The sequence below is a fragment of the Tiliqua scincoides genome, chromosome 8 (genome assembly GCF_035046505.1).
Source record: "Tiliqua scincoides isolate rTilSci1 chromosome 8, rTilSci1.hap2, whole genome shotgun sequence".
Lineage (NCBI taxonomy): Eukaryota > Metazoa > Chordata > Lepidosauria > Squamata > Scincidae > Tiliqua > Tiliqua scincoides.
Window position 1 is genome coordinate 27,838,280 of NC_089828.1, and position 16,745 is coordinate 27,855,024.

A 16,745-nucleotide genomic window follows, 5' to 3' on the forward strand; every position below is an offset into this window, starting at 1 on the left:
AGGGGAATGGTTGGTTGGAGTGTTACTGATGCTCTAGTCTAGCTCACAACTCTGTTTTCCTCCACACATTCTCTTCTGTACTGCCCCCTCTTTCTTTTCCGGTTCACAGAGTGGGAGGGGCAGAGGCTGGTGCATCACCAGGTAAGGGAGGGCCAGCATTTGGCAAGCCCTCTCAGGTGCCAGGAGGTCTTGGGTTGGCCGTACTTGATACAACTGACACCTGCAATGACTGCTCTAGCCATTCTATGCTTTTAAACAATGCACAAAATCAAATTGTCCTTTTAAAATGCTGCCAGTTTTGTGTAAGACTAAAAGCTATCTCCACTGCACACAGCAGAGTTACAATTGCTGTCAAACATAGTTGCTCCAATCAGGGGCTACTCTGAGTAAAACCAACTATGTTAGAGCCTTTAATAACAGAAATATGTGGCCTGTCCATTGTATGTGGAAGAGAGATGCCTGCCTATTAAGACCAGATGTCAAAAAAGATTGCAGGAAATACCCCAGCGCTTAGCAAGGCTAAGGTGGAGGGTAGGCTGCTGCAAGATGTGGGTCACAGTACTTTCACCAGAGCTGTTACATATCAATGCAGTAGAATGATGCTTACATTGGAGGGTAAGCATTATTCCCAGCAATAGTTGGAAGGCAGGGTTGTGCTGTGGCAATGCAGACAGAGGAGCTGAAGGAAGGGAACCCACCCAAAAGGACCAATTCAACCTCCTAGTATCTGAGATGGTGCACCAAATGACCCCCTGCATGGCACCCTGTCACATCAAATGCTGTCCTCCTTACCTGGTAGCACACCAGCTTCTGCCTCCACTGGTCTCCCTCTTCCTCCTGCCTAGATCTGAAAAGCAAGAGGGGAACTCAGAGGAAGAGGAAGTGTAGCAGAGAGGAGAGTGGAGGACTAGAGCATCTCCAACTCTCCTCTCATGCATGCTTCCCCGCTCTGTTCTCCACTTCCTTTTTCAGATCCAGGGAGCAGGCGGAAGAGAGCTGGAAGCAAATACGTGGAGGTGGGCAATAATAGGAGCCCCTTCCTAGTAATTTGCTGGCTGACACAAGCCTAGTGGATGGGCTAGTACTGAGAATGGGCTAGCAGAAAGAAACAAGAGGCAGAAAATCAGTGACCTGAGTGAAAATGTGGTAGTAGAGTCATGGAGGAACCGAGGACCTGGAGAAAATCTCACACAGAGCCACAGAAGTCTGCCTAGTGCTGCCTCAGGTCCACTGCTTCTACACAACAAAAAGAAAAAATAAGTGTGCCTTACCACATTCCTCTTCTTCCATGGGTATGCTGCATGGTAACAGCCATGGTGCAGCATAGTAACCCATGCTGCATGGGTAACAGCCTATCCTCCATACCTTCTTTTACCCAGGCTTTGCGCACTGGAGAGGACACTCCAACTTCACCATACGGCGTCAGCACAACACGGGAAGCAGCAGTTACCGGTTATAAGTCTTCGCTCGATTGGCGTAGGGCGTGACGCCAGGGGCTGCTTCCGATGGTGGGAGAGATCATTGCATCTCATTGGGCAGCTACCGCCTGCCTTAAGCTGGGCAGTCCCCAGCCAGTAAGAGATACTTGGCCAACAGTCTGAGGCTAAGAGGCAAAGAAGAAAGGCCCATAGCCAGGGAGACAGACCAGGGACAGACTGCACTTGCTCCCAGTGTGGAAGGGATTGTCACTCCCAAATCGGCCTTTTCAGTCACACTAGACGCTCTTCCAGAACCACCTTTCCAAGCGCGATACCATAGTCTTTCGAGACTGAAGGTTGCCAACTAACAACTTCTTCCATGCAGGACTTCCATGTTTCATTTAAAGGGACTGAAGCAAATGAAGGAGCTCCTTTGTTTGTACAATCCCTGCAAATCAAACTGGAAGTCCTGCACTTCTGAGTTTGAAGAAATGGAGGGAAGAGCATGGTTAGCAGGCAGGAAATGGATCCAGAGTGAAGGGCACCCCAGATCCACCACCCTCTCAAGCCCCTGCAATCTGCCTTTGATGCAAACTGCATTACCTTTCCTAATAGGTAGGTGGCTCCTGCACAGGATCTAGGAGCAAGGAAGGTCTATATGCCTCTTATAGCAAGGCCAGGTATGTGTGAGTCCTCATACCATGTTTAGCTCTCACAAAAATGATGCTCAGTCTCAAGGAAGGTTCACCATTTGTGGTGAGATCATGCAAATGTGGCATCAGCTACATGAAATCTTTGGAAAGTCACATGATGTTAATTACAGTGATGCACAGGATCATCACCTGAGGTCTTTTTCCAGGTTTGCCAGCTACCCAAATTGAGGTGAGTAGTTACTAGAGAGAGGATCTTCTCTGTGGTAGTACCCTGGCTTGGAAACTTCCACCCTAGTGAAGTTCATGTTGATGTCTACACTGCTGTCATTTAGGCCCCAATCTAAGACCAGCCAAGCATCTAACACACAACAATAGTGTTTATGTTTTTTTAAGATTTGCTGGTTTCATTCTATGCTGCTCTCTTGTTCTTTAAAAAAAAATGTTTTAAGCCACCTTGAGAGTTTTTTTAATGCACTGAAAGGGCATCCAGCAGATCTTTTTAAACAATAACAGACTCTGGCTGCAGGCTTCCAGGCAGAAAAGCACATCATCTTCATTGATTGCGTGCTATGGCTTTCATTGAATGTGGTCAGGTGTCCAATTGCAAATGGTGACCAAGCCCACATAGCCCAAGTGGTGGCAAGTCCTTGGAGCAGCTGATGGGCAGATCAGCAGTCTGAAAGCACAGAGGGAGAGCTGTGCAACTGCCCTCCGTAGTGAGATGTGGACTGAAGGAAGTTGTCAAATTTGGGGCAGTGGAACAAGATTGGTTCTGGGGGATCACCCACTTCTTGAGACCAGGAGAATGCTAGTAATCCAACCCAACCCCTTTCTCTGTCCCAGTGATGTGCGATAGGGGGGACTGGTGCTGGATACACAGAACTGTTGCTTGAAACCCACATGATCCCTTAGCCTGTGATGTCAAGTTGAAGCCCTTGACACTCTCTCTCTCTCTCTCTCTCTCTCTCTCTCTGTCCTCTACCTTCAGTCCTCTTGGAATGAACACAGTACCTTGCTGAAGAATCACTTCTTGCTTGGTACAAATACTTGAGCTTTGAGTGATCAGGAAATGCAATACAAACATAGCAGGAGTGCACTTGTGTAAAGGGCACACAATTCAGAGAGCTGGGAACAAAAAAAAAAGGTACAAAATGGCATGCCTCTATTGTACAACATGCCAATCATGTGAAAAGGTCCCAAGGCAGTTCTTTAATCAGGCCTCCATTTTTTTTAAAAACACTTTCCACCAAGTCAAATGCCAGATCAGTCATCAGTCTCTCCCCCCCCCCCCCCCCACAACACTTCAAGCATCACTCTGCTCATATTTGTTTTTAATTCAAACAGCACATTTACATGTATTGGTACATATATTCATCTTACCACCACCCCTCCCCATTCATACATTTAAGAAACACTCACAAAACCGCTCTAAGGATTGGGCAATGGGATGTTTTGCTGATGTTGCAGGCACTAGCCAAAAGGCAATTGCCAACTTTTCCCCATTCAAGCTGAATCATCTCAAAATGGGGGGGGGGGGAGGGTTTCCTTTTCATGTTCACCCCAGATCAGAAAAAGTGGGTTTGTTTTTTTAAACAAGCCAACAATGGTGTTGGCACCATCCCACTGTCTCCACTACCCTTCAAATGCCACGCTTGTCTTCCTCTTGCCTTTCACATCAACGGTATTTGGTGAGCGGTGGCTTGCTGCTGTTTTGGAGGTAAACACAAGTAAATATGATCCAAATAAAAATGGGAGTTTAGCACAAGAAAAAACCACCACCTCAAATTCAATAAACTTCAGAAGAGGCTCTATCCATGGATAATTAACTCTGATGTCTTTCTAAAAACGAGGATAATTGAAAACAGGGATTTTAAGTTGATTCATGGATGCTTCCTTGATATATTTATTATTGCAAGCCCAGAAGATCTGTCTGGGTTCTGTCACTGGGGATGGCTAAACTTGGTGTCCAGATGTTTGTTTAAGTTGCTCCCACATAGTTCTGAAGGCTGTTAGCAGAGGTTATCAGGGAGCAGTGCTGTGAGTCTTCCTTGACTAATATTCTCATTTCTTCTGCAACTTTGATGTTTTCTTTCATTAGAATTCCTGGCCCTTTGCCACCCCCCAAGAGAAAAATTCTGCTTGGTTTGCAAAAGAGGCCTGCAGACATGACATATGACCATATGCCTTCAGCCCAACAAGAGCAAGCATTTATCATCAGCCCTCATTAAAACCTGACTGTAATTGGTGTGGTGACAATCAGAACGACTGAAATGAAAAATAGGAAACTGAGAGGTGGTACACAATGGAAGATTTTGGCCAACTTATTAGAAGGTAGCAAATTTCTGCACATACACTCAATAGTGAGGGGGGGGGAGCACAATCATGGAGAGGGAGCTCTACCATGAAGTGAGTTGGAATTGGGGGTGAGGTGAAAAGGGGGATAGATATCTGCACAGCTGAGTCAAAATCCAACAGAAAGTTCTCTGCACCCTTCATGGAAGTGACTGGGGGCACAGCTGTGGCTAATGTAGTCATGTACGTGGAGAGAGCTAGTCTAGTGGCAAAGAGCTAGAAATCAGGACTTCTCTTGTTCAAATCTTACCTCTTCTGTCATTAATTCTCTCTATGAGATATTAGGCAAGCCACTCCCTTAATATCCTCAGTCTTCCCCATCTTCAGTAAGGGGGGTAATAGTCGTGTTTCAAGTTATTGTAAGGATTGCTTCAAGGTGAAACACTTTGAACACTTAAAAAGTACTATGCAAATGCTAAGTAGTTTTTTTTAATTGATTAAAACTTTTGTTTATTTATTCACAAGGCCAATTCAGAAAAATTACAATATAGTCTAGTCAAGTGGTTCTCAAACATTTTAGCACTGGGACCCACTTTTTAGAATGACAGTCTGTCGGGACCCACCAGAAGTGAGGTCATTAACCTGGATGTCATAGCCAGAAGTGACACCATCAAATTAGGCTTCAAACCTAAGCTAGTCAGCAAAAGGGACCTATTTATTACACAGCACCCTCGTGCTGTTAATTTGCATAGCTCAGATTTCAAACATTCCAGTTCAGAAGACAAAGCAGACTGCAGACTTGGATCCTTCTCCAACCACACAGCCCCTTCCCCTTTCCAGCATCTCATCTTCCCACCCATTCAGGGAAAATTTTGCACCATGTCTCTCTCCCACCAGGTGCCTGCCCTCTGCCCAGCAGTCATGTACCCCATATTTTCAGTTCTGTATTTTCAATGGTGTTTGAGCTGGGTGCTACATGACCCACCTCACAACCCACCTAGTGGGTCCTGACCCATAGTCGGAGAAATGCTGGTCCTTAGTCATGAACTGAGTTTGAGATATTCATCGTAAAAATGGAGTTCTCCTTTCCTGTCTTAGAAGCAGCTGAGTGAACATATAATGATGCAATTAGCTGGAAAGAACTGTCAAAGTAAAGAGAGGGGGGAAAGGCCTCAAGTGTACAAAGCTAACATCCTGGAGTCAAGAATATAGTAAAAGGGGAAAACACTGCAGTGTGAATCATGGCAATGGGGGAAAAGGACCTGTAGAAGATATGAAAGGCAACAGGTGGGAAACTATAAATATCTACCTGTCTTGAGCTTCAGGCCATGGAAAGATACAAGTCCAAAATAAGGAAAGAGAATTAGAGTAAATAAGGGAATAGAGAAAGGAGTAAGATAGCTGTGAGAGAGAAAGTGGGAAGTGAGGTCAAGAATGGATGATTAATTCCCATCCCACTGTAGCCACTGGCAAAACTTGCATCAATTTCATTGGAAGTAGCATAAACTCAATATTAAACCCATTTCTGCCCAGGAGAAAATGTGTCACAGGGAGACACATTTGATCCCTGTTGCATATATGCAACGTTGGGCAGAAATTGCTTGTTTTTATGCATTTAGATGTTTTTAACTCTTGTATGTCCTAAGGTATAACATCGGAACGCTTATGGACATTTAAGTGTAATGCATTGCTAAGCACAAATCTGTCAGTCACCATTTAGGCAGATAAAAGGGGAGAATGGGGTAGAAAGAAGTCCACCTGCTTGCGCTCACTCTTTGGCATGTAGAAACTACCATTCTAGAGTCTTGGCCAGGGAATTAGAAAGGAAAAAAGTATTTGAGGCATATGGGCTGAAGTGTGACACCCTTAAGGGTCGTGCTAACCTCACGCAGCTTCCCTAATGTGAGAGAACATATTTTATTGTATCTAGCCAAAAAACTGCTAGAAACAAATTATGCAGCACAGAGGTCTTGTTCAAGCTGTCTTGTTCTGAATCAGACCACTGATCTGTCTAGCTCAGTGTTGTTTGCCATGACTGGATGCTGCTCTCCAGGTTTCTGATTTGGCTCTTCCCAGTTCTACCTGGAGATGCTTCCAGAGGTTGAAGCAGAGGTTCACCCCAGCAGTGTCTTTTCTAGTGGCTATCTGCTGGTGTTGCATCTTTTTAGATTGTGAGCCCTTTTTGGGACAGGGAGCCATTAGCTATTTGATTTTCTCTGTAAACCACTGTGTGAACTTTCTGTTGAAAAGCGGTATATAAATACTGTTGTTGTTGTTGTTGTTGAATCTGGGATCAGGGGATCCAAAGCATGCCATTGAGCCATGACTCTATTCCCCCTGCAACTCTACATTTAACAGAGTTTTCTTTAGTCAGAACAAAAGTGGTCAACTGCCAGTACCTCTTTACCCTCACACAGTGGCTCTATCGAACAGTGAGCATTTTGTAACCTTTTGAAAGCCATCATTTCTCAGCTGCCTTTGCCATCAATTACCTAAAACCTTTTGGGAGCACATGCTCCATCCCTGTAGCATTCTTGAGATGTGATGCTCAATCTGCACCCATGAGTGCACTGGATTGATCTGTGCGTTATCAGGGATTTGTAGGAGTCACAGTGCTGAGTTGTGAGTCGAGTCCCGAGTCTCCACCCTTGACTCCCGCCGCAAGCAAGTCATAACAGACAGCTGTTGCAACTAGCCCAAAAGTGTTTTTAGAGTCAATTTGAATTGAGTGAGTCTTTCCAAAAAGTGAGTGAAGCAGCTAGTCAGGCACAGCTCTGCAGAAAAAACAGAGTTGCTGCTGGGGATGTGTGCACACTGGAGCTCTCATTTAATGTTGCCCTGAAGTTCCCATTCCAACTGCTGTCAGTGATGTGGTGAAGTCCTTCATTTAAAATGAGCCAAGAATTTGGAAGGCCTTCCTCTTCTGTCACAAGGGAATGCCTCTTCCCTGCTTTGCCCACCTTCTTAGCCCCATCCCTGGGCTATCCAAGCATTTTCCTATCACAAGAAGCCTCCCCCCCATCCACTGGGCTCCTCCTTCTCTTCTCCCTTGGCCAGAGGAAAAAAATCAGGCCATTCTTTCAACCAATTGATCATATGTTCCTTCTGAGATGAACAAAAGAGCCCACTCCCTCATCTGTGTCCTGGCTGCTCCTGCCTTCTTCTGGTTCCTTCCCCCAGCCTCATGCGGCATTCCTCCTTCCCTCCCCTTCCCCCAACTCCTGGAGCCAACCTATCCTCCTCCCACCGCTACTCGCACTGGTTTGGATGCAGGCTTCTGGTTCACCCATGAGGTCCTTCATGACGACGCAGAAGCTGCAAAAAAAAAAATAGTAAGCAAGCACACACACGCACACACACAAGTCTTGGGTCCAAAAGCACAAGTCTTTGGGACTTGTGCATCTACAAGTCATGACTCTTTTCGTGTAAAAACCCCAAGTTGCGAAGTCAATGCCCGAGTCATCAACTTGTGTGACTCAAATTCCCACAAGCTGCAAAAAACATGTTTTTGCGACTCAAGTCAAATCTGAAAGTCACAAGTCCCCATGCCTGGTGTGTGTGTCCCGTACCCCCCACCAGAGGTCAGTCAAGCACAGCAACCCTTCCTCCCAAGACAACAGAAGCTGATCTCTGATCCAGAAAATGCATACACAGGTAGAGCTACAAATCTGCAATGAACTCTTTTTTGCCTTGAGGGTACAAGGAGCCACATCAAAATAGGCTGTATCCAAATTTTAATGCGCATAGAAAAATACAGAAACACGAGGAATTTCAATAGAAAATAATGTATTTTTCACAAGTTAACATCCTACATCTTCTGGCAAAGATGCAGCAGCCCACAATAATTTCAGATGGTTTTTATAAAGCCACAAATCATATGTCCACAGACTGTGTTTTGGACTCAGTCTTCAGTTGAACTCCAGCCTTCCTCATCCTGCACTTCTCTGTAGTTTGCCACTGTCCCCCCCTCTGGCTCAAAGCGGGTCATTTTAATGTCTAGCTTTTCAGCTAGCTTTTGTGCTGCAAGCTTGGCTTGCATTTCCTACAAAGACAAAAACAGCATATTAAAATACTGCACCACACATTCTAAGAATCCAGCTAAGCAAGAAGCAAAATAGTAAGAGATGAGAAGTACCATTCACAGGAGCATTTCACTGTATTTCTTCAATATCAAAATATCCTGCCATATTACCTTCCAAGGAAGGAGGAAGGTAGATAAGGGGACTATGACACAGGAGAAGCAACTTAGCCATGTTGGGCTAAATCAGGAGTGCTCAAACCCTGGCCTGGAGGCCATTTGAGGCCTTTGGGGACCCCCAATCCAGTCCATGGGAAGCCCCCAGTCTCCAATGAGCCTGTGGAGCCTGTGTTGACCTGACGCAACTACTCCCTGTGTGAGGGCGACTGTTGGACCTCTTACGTGAGCTGCAGGCTGAGGGCTTCCTTCACGGTTTGCTGTTTCACATCTGTGAAGCAGCAGAGAAGGAAAGGCCAGCCTTGCTTTGTGCAAGGCCTTTTATACGCCTTGAGCTATCGCAAGACCTTCATTTATTCATATAAGTTCCATCTCAAATATATTCACTTATATCATTTATTCAAATTTTAAATAATTCTTTTCTTTCCCAGCACCCGACACAGTGTCAAAGATGATATGGCCCTCCTGCCAAAAAGTTTGGACACCCCGGGGCTAAATACTAAAAGCATTTGGTATCATAATTTTTGATTACTAAGGGACTCAAAAACAAATATTCCCATGCAAGTAGTAAAGGGTCCAAACCAGTTCTCATCTCCAACAAACTCAACTCTGAAGTTGGGGTGACATTAAAATCCTTTAAAGCAGCTCTAAAGAGGATGCACAGTCTGACTTCACATTAGGCAGCCTCACTGGGCCATCTATTCTAGCTCAATACAGTCTATTCTGACTCCAAGGTCAGAGGACTTCTTTAAAGTCCCAGGCAGAGAGGAGTCTTGTCCAACCCTTTAATTATCCTTTGATGAACTGCAGAGGCTGAGATGAATCTAGAGCAGTAGTTCCCAACCTCTGTGTAGTTCTCAAAGGTTAGGAAACCACTAAGTCTTTGTGGGGCTGTTATGGGGGATGGCAACTTGGTGGCGACAGCAGTTCTGTGTTTGCAGTGCAGCCGCCAAAGTTAAAAAATTGGGATTTTTCCAAGAGTCAGGGGCAGGGCAAGAGTAATATGTCCTCTGAAATCTCTCCTGCCCCCGCCAGCTGCTCTGAACTAGGATGGGAACCCCCGTCTCCCCCCTTCCTCAAAATGCCAGATCCCAGAGATGTCCCTTCAGTGCAAGATCCAAGCCTTTGCAAAGCTTCAGCATATCCATTCATACCTCATAAGCTTCTTTTTGTTGGATCTGGATTGCTAGCGATTCGGATATTGAGAGTAGCTGTGAAGGGGCATGATGGAGAGGTGGCAAACGGGCCGCTGTGATGTCATCTAAGTGCTTCTTATCTCTCTGGCGTCTTTCTTCTGCAGAAATGGATAAGAAGGAACTCCCAGGGGAAGGAATACCTGGGGAACCAGGAGATGATCCACTAGACTCGGCAGGTAATCTGCAAGAAATTAAAGTAATAATGACAATTACACCTCCCAGCCTTCTGGCCCAGAAGACTCTCTCCACACCAACATTCTAAGGTTATAAAAGCTGGTGTTGGACACTGAGATACCCCAGGGCCAAGATCTGATCCACTGGCTACAAGCTACTGGGAAATTTCTTTCAATAGGGCTTGCACAGACAAAGTTTCCAGTGGATTCTGCCATCCTGGATTTTCCATCTCAAGCACAGAAACATTTTGGGTAGTTGTTTATCCTCTTCCATGCTTATCATAGCAAGAGGTCCTGAGTAACTGCCAAAACAAGCACACACCTGTACTCCATCCTAACTATTACAGTTTTTACCAGTGTTTCTCAAGCAGTGGTACAGGTAACACCTGTGGTATGGGTACCACTAGTAGTACTTCAGGCAGTGTCTGGTAGTACTTGCAGGACCCCTGGGCACCTGCTGCCCAACAGCAAGGCCAAGAACACAACATAACAAACAGCGCTAGGAGGCTTGGCTCAGCAGGCAGAGCTCCAAAGCATGCTTTTCTGTGCTTGAAAAAGCCCTCTGATCCACCCTGAGCCTCTTACTGCCGTTGATCATGTCGTATCTGGCCTCCCAATCCAAAGGTAACTGGTGATGATGTTATCACCAGTTACTTCCTGTGATACTTCAAATAGGTGGACCATGTGAAGTGGTATAGTGGAGGACAAATTATACAGTTCAGACTACCACATTTGAATACTCTCATATATTATTAATATCTCCATAGAGCCAGCAGAGTGGTTAAGAGACTGAGCCATATCTCAGGACTACTAGGACAAAAATCTAATTTCTGCCATAAACTCCCTAGGTGGCCTTAGGTAAGCCACTCCCTCTCAGCTCAACAAGCCAACTGCAACATGGGAATGTTATCACTTCTCTTACAGGATTGTTTTGAGGACTATATCAAAATGCAAAGCACTTTGCACTCAGAAAGCACCACAGAAATGCAAGTATTTTATAACATACAAAATAACAGAAGTTTTAATACTGGATAACTAGTTATAACACTACCTATTTAAAAAAAAAAATACTATCTCCCCAAAACCCATGGTAAGAATTGTCCAAAATGTGAAATGTGTCAACAAAGCACAATCCCAAAGACACTGTTTACTGCCACACTTACACATTCGTTTTAAATTTGCTTTTCTGAGTCACCGGGTTCTTTGCTCTCTGTTCTAGTACTTCAATGTAATGTGGAGTTTTTGGTGCCCTGTTTGGAAGGTTTTGCAAAAGACTGTCATTCACATTCTGTCCTTTTTCTGACTTTGCTCGTCCCCCAACTGAAATTCTTTTGAAGGCATCAACCAAGGCCTCATTGCTCCTGCTTACAGTTGACTGTGCTGCAATTTCAGTTTCACCTAGTAGTTCAGTTTTATTTTGTGTACTTGTTTTCGTGGTCCCAGAGCTTAGATCATTTTGCAAAGCTGGGCTGAACTCCTTGATCATAACAGCAGCTGGGTATTCAGAAACAGAAGAGGAAACTTCTTGGATCAGTTGGTTGCTGCTGACCACAGTTTTTTGTTTGCTGGATTCAATTTCCTTTTGCTTCTTCTGGAACTCTAATCTAACAGCAGATAAACGCTCCGTTGTTCTCCTTAGCTCTTCCTCTTGTAATATGGCCATCTTCAGCTTCTCAGAAAAATCCAAAATCTTTTTACCTTTATCTGGAAGCTTGGATATAAATTTTCTGCAACATAGAAAATATAGTGAATTCACAGTGGTTCATGAAATGCAAGAAAATCAGTGCTTTCCATTTGTGACTCCACCACTATTATCAGTTGTCCTGGCTCCTAGTTTGTTTCTAAGCCCAATGCAAATCACCAGTAATCACCTTTAGAACACCTATGCATATTTACTCAGCAGTAAGACCCATTATAGCCAATGGAGCTTGCTTCCAGGTAAATGTGGACACGATTGCAGCCTTAACATCCTAAATGGCCTGTGACCAGGTTTCCTCCTTCATGATTGTGCCCATTCACACAGATCTTTAGGGGAAGTTTTGCTCCATGTTTTGCCATATTCAGAACACAGCAGGCAAAAACTTAGAAAATAGCCTTTAAAGCTGTGGCACCAGAATGGAGGAACTCCCTGCCCTGGGACATCAAATTACTTCCCTCCACAGTGACATTCAGATATCAAGCAAAACTGTTTTTGTTTAGGGATACTTATACCCCTAAACTATTAGATTTTCTTCACATTTTCTATGCTGCTCTTTATCCACACACGTGTATTTCATGTTTCTTGTTTTTAAATCCTGTTGATGAGTGTCTTAATTTCAGACAAAAAGCTAGAAAAAGTAAATTTAGTTCCTTTCTTGGTTGTTGTTTTTTTAAGCCCCCTAAAATGCCTCCTGACATCTAAGCAAGCAGCCTCCAACCATCCCTTCCAGGTTGGCCTACCATCAAGTTGCCTTATATTGATAAGGCAATTATATTGATATTATATTGATAAGGGCTTATTATATTGATAAGGGCTTATTATATTGATAAGCCCTTATATTGATAAGGGCTGAGGTCTTGGGATTGGAAATTTGTATATTTAATTGCATTATAATCCTGAACTTTAACGCCTTAACATTTCATATTGCTTTAATGTTGGCCTATTAAGGCTGCAATCCTACACACGCTTTCCTGGGAGTATAGCCCATTGACTACAATGTGACTTACTTCTGAGTAAACATCCATAGAATTGTGTTGTAGTTTCTTTTAAAATGCTTTATTGTTTATTTTTTTAAAGCTGTGTTGGTGGTTGTAAAACCAGATGACATGAGAGTCCAATCCTATGCAAGTCTACTCCAAAATAAGTAATTATAGTCAGAGGGACTTACTCCCAAGTAAGTGTGGATAGGAGTGCAGCCTCAGAACCCCATCCGGTGCATGTCTACTTGGAAGTCAGTCCCTTTCTAGTCAGTGGGGCTTACTCCCAGGTAAGTGTGGACAGGAGTGCAGCCTCAGAGCCCCTCCGATGCATGTCTACTCAGAAGTAAGGCCCATTAGAGTCAATGGGGCTTGCTCACAGGTAGGCGTGGATAGGATGGCAGTCTCCGAGCCCAGTCCTATGCAGGTCTACTCAGAGGTAGGTCCCATTAGAGTCAGTGGGGCTTCCTCCCAGGAAAGTGCGGCGAGGCTCGTTCCCAAAGGCGGACGGCCTCCCAGCACTTCCACCGGAGGCGAGGCGAGGCGGAGCCGTCCTGCCCCCTCCCTCCTCACCGGTCGGCCAGGAGCCTCTCCTGCCGCCCCAGCAGCTCCCGTAACTCCGGCAGGCTGCGACCCCGCAGCGGCTCCGACGCTGCCATACTGCCGGCCCGGCTGGAGTCGAAGAGCCCGCATGGCACCGGTGGGTCGGCTGAAGAGAAGGAGCGGCGGCGCCGTTGGCGGAGAAAGCTTCCCACTTCCGGTTCTGCCTGGGCGGTGCCATGTTGGCTGAAGCGCACTACGGCGAGACGGCGGGGTCAGAATTCTTCGAACGCCGCACTGCGCGTTCTATGGAGAGGCTCCTGCAGGGGGGGGCTGAGTGTGGAGCAGAACCTGCCCGCCTCTCGCGCTCTCTCGAGTTCTGTGCACAGGCTCACTTTCAGGCAGCTCTGTGAGGACGTCAATCAATCAATCAGTACAGGAACAGGAATGATACAAGAACAGTATTTGATTAATTGATTGATTGATTGATTACATACTGTTCCTGTATCATTCCTGTATTTATTTATTTATTTCTGTATCAAATCCTTGTCAGTTCCTGCATTAATTAATTAATTATTAATTAACCAATGCAGGAACTGATGCAGGAATTGATGCATTAATCAATTAATTAATCAGTTAATACAGGAACTAATACAGGAATTGATACAGAATTAATCAATTGATACAGGAACAGGAATGATACAGGAACAGCATTTGATTGATTGATTGATTGATTGATTGATTGATTGATTGATTGATTGATTAAATGCTGTTCCTGTGTCATTCTTACCATACTTACGTTGTTATATTTGTTAATGCTCATTTTTTTTGTTAAATTAATTATTTTTTTAAATCAATTATTTTGTCTGAACAGATTAAAATAAAATTTAATTGATTTAATACGTCTGACCCAAATTCTGTATACTTTTTTTCAGGAGAACATTTAACGTAGATGCTCATTATTTACATACAGAACGAATGGATGCCAATAATTTACAGCCCAATCCTATGCGTGTCTGCTCAGAAGTAAGTCCCATTAGTGTCAATGGGGCTTACTCCCAGGAAAGTGTGGATAGGATTGGGCTGTCAGAAAATTATTTCTGAATGTCACTTATTGCAGGCAAGAATTTGTTTTAATTTTTTTTAAATCAAGCCAAGAACCATACTTGTGGGAGAAACCAGACTTTCCCACTGAAATTTCTCTATTTTATTTTAATTTAAAATTTAAGCATCACTTTAATGTAACGAGAAATTTTAATTCTCTCTTCAAGAAGAGAAAGACAACAAGGTTTTTGGATATAGTGTCCTGAAGATCCTTTCCAAAAATATTTCATAATGCCAGTTTAGCATTTGACACAAGATGCAATGTATAATACTGATTTAATCAAAGGGTTGTTTCCAGAATCCATTGATAACAGAGCATTCCTGCCACATATGAAAATATGTTCTCATTCCTCTCCATTCTCTCCAAAGCTTTGGAGAAACAGAATTTTAAATAAAATGAACTTTGAATGATACTCATACATGCAATGGATTAATGTTGTTAAATCCTCTCTGATCCTTAATGAGTTTTAAATTATTGTTTCTTTCACAACCCTTGCCAACTCTGGAAGTCATCCCATTTACCAGCCCAGTTTTTCCAGACATACACTGCAGCTTTGAGAAACGCATTAGACAACTGCATGGAGTTTCTGCATGCACACAGGGATAAAAGGAGAATTTCTTTTTAAGTGCTTCTGGGCATGTGTAGAAAGATTGTGAAGAGGAGTACTGGAACTTCTATTAAAAAACAAAACTTCCTCTGGAAGGTACAGAGGGCCTTTCCCCTTTGATAGGAAGCAGCTTTACAAAAAAGGAAATCATTCTAAAGACAAGCATGACCTCTTCCTAGACCTAATAGCAATTGTAATGTGGTAACAGCACCCAGGGAAGGTGTTTTAGCCCCTATTTGCATGAAGCTGCCTTTAGCCCTGTACTGTCTGTTCCAACTGGCTATTGTTCTCCAGTGTTCTACCTGAAAATCCTTTTACTGGAGCTTCCAGGGACTGAACCTGGAAGGCTTCTGCACGCAAAACAGGCAGTCTGCGCTTGACTTAGAACACCTCCTCAGTCTAGGGCAGGCTGGCTCTGCCCAACCCAACCCAAGCTATTGTTCAGGTAGCACTTTATTTTCAGACACCTTTAGGAAGCAGCCTCACACAAATCCAGAGGTGTGTCTAGGATGACTGGATGCCAAAGAAGGCAGAGCTACATTCAGCTTTATAACCCCTGCATAGTTGTAAAGCAAATGCCAGGCTGCATAGACATGCTCTGTGACTGCCCTGAGAATCCACCAGTTCCACCCTTGTCTAGTTATTTGCTTTGCACCTCTATTGCCAAATGAGGAAACTTGAAAGTGGGTGGGTGGAAAGCTTGCACAAAACAAGGTTGGCCTGGGAAGAGATTAGAGCCCTGCTCTTATCTTCTCCCAGCCTAATCCTTGGCTGGCTGCTTGTCACACACACACCCCCGCCCCATTTCATTACTAATTAGTCTAAACAGTCCCTGGATGATGCACCACAATGGCAGCAGTGTGCACTCTGTCGTATCTAAACAAACCATATCTGGGGGCGGACAGTGTGCAGGTGTATACACCCTTTCCAAAAGTGCTGCTCACACACAGGGATTTGCATTATGCATCTAAAGAAACATTCTGTGAAAATCAGCCTCAATTTAGCTGTCAAGCATATGGATTCTAAACTGCTACAAGAGTTTCCTTTCCCACGCCTTCCTAGTGGATCTAGGAGCACAGGAAGAATCACAGACTTGAAAACCTGAGTGAGAGAATTGCAAAGATGCCTATGTGAATGTCCTGGGCAGCATTACCTATGGGCACAATCCTAACCAGGTCTGCTCAGAAGTAAGTCCCATTTTGTTCAATGGGGCTTACTTTCAGGAAAGTGTGATTGCAGCCTTAGTCTAGCTCTGGTTTTCTCAGCCACATAACATTTTCCATGGGGTTTGCTAACAATTAGTTTGATCAGAGCCTGGGTTTTCAAGCCAATCCACGCACATCCAGCTGAGCAAACAAAAGGACAGGGTGGCAGGGGGCACAAACTAACATGATTTCGCAGTGTCTGAATAATGTTTTCTTTTCCCTTGGTCCATTTGGAACAAAAAGCCACTCTTACCTTGGATATATGGATTTTAAAAAAACTCTACCAACAAGAATAGTTTTCTTATTACTTCTTCTGAGTGAGTTTAATATACAAGTGAAAAGATATAGGTCGATTTTCAGATAAGCAGCCCAATCCTAATCTGCCCTGGAGCCGGCAGGCCATTGGACCTGCCCCACTTCTAGAGCAGGGTTGGTGACAAAAGCGGCTCAGCCTGGGGCAAGGGAAATTCCCTTTCCCCAGGTAAATCCACAGCAGCCCCATTGGTCCTACTTGGATCTGCGCCACCTCTTGAGGTGGCGTAGATCTGAGCAGCTTGGAGTTGCCCCTGGCTGCCTGGGACCGGGGTTAGGATATGGCACAAGTGCCAGATCCTGGGTCTGCCCCGTTCACCCGCTGCCCTCCCATGGGCCTGCTCACCACCCGCCCTCTCTCACCTCAAAATGC

At 44.5% G+C, this 16,745-nt stretch overlaps 1 protein-coding gene across 1 annotated transcript in view; it reads right to left on the minus strand.

The window, feature by feature from the left end:
• Positions 1–8,132: 8,132 nt before the first annotated feature.
• The window catches only part of MYZAP (myocardial zonula adherens protein), a 69,264-nt gene continuing 60,651 nt past the window's right edge, over positions 8,133–16,745 (minus strand). Inside the window, exons 13-15 of the mRNA XM_066635133.1 lie at positions 11,091–11,654; positions 9,713–9,935; positions 8,133–8,405 (exon numbers count right to left, since the gene is read on the minus strand). Of these exons, the coding sequence (XP_066491230.1) occupies positions 8,265–8,405; positions 9,713–9,935; positions 11,091–11,654 (928 nt within the window). The 3' untranslated portion in view covers positions 8,133–8,264. The remainder of the gene's footprint in view (positions 8,406–9,712; positions 9,936–11,090; positions 11,655–16,745) is intronic.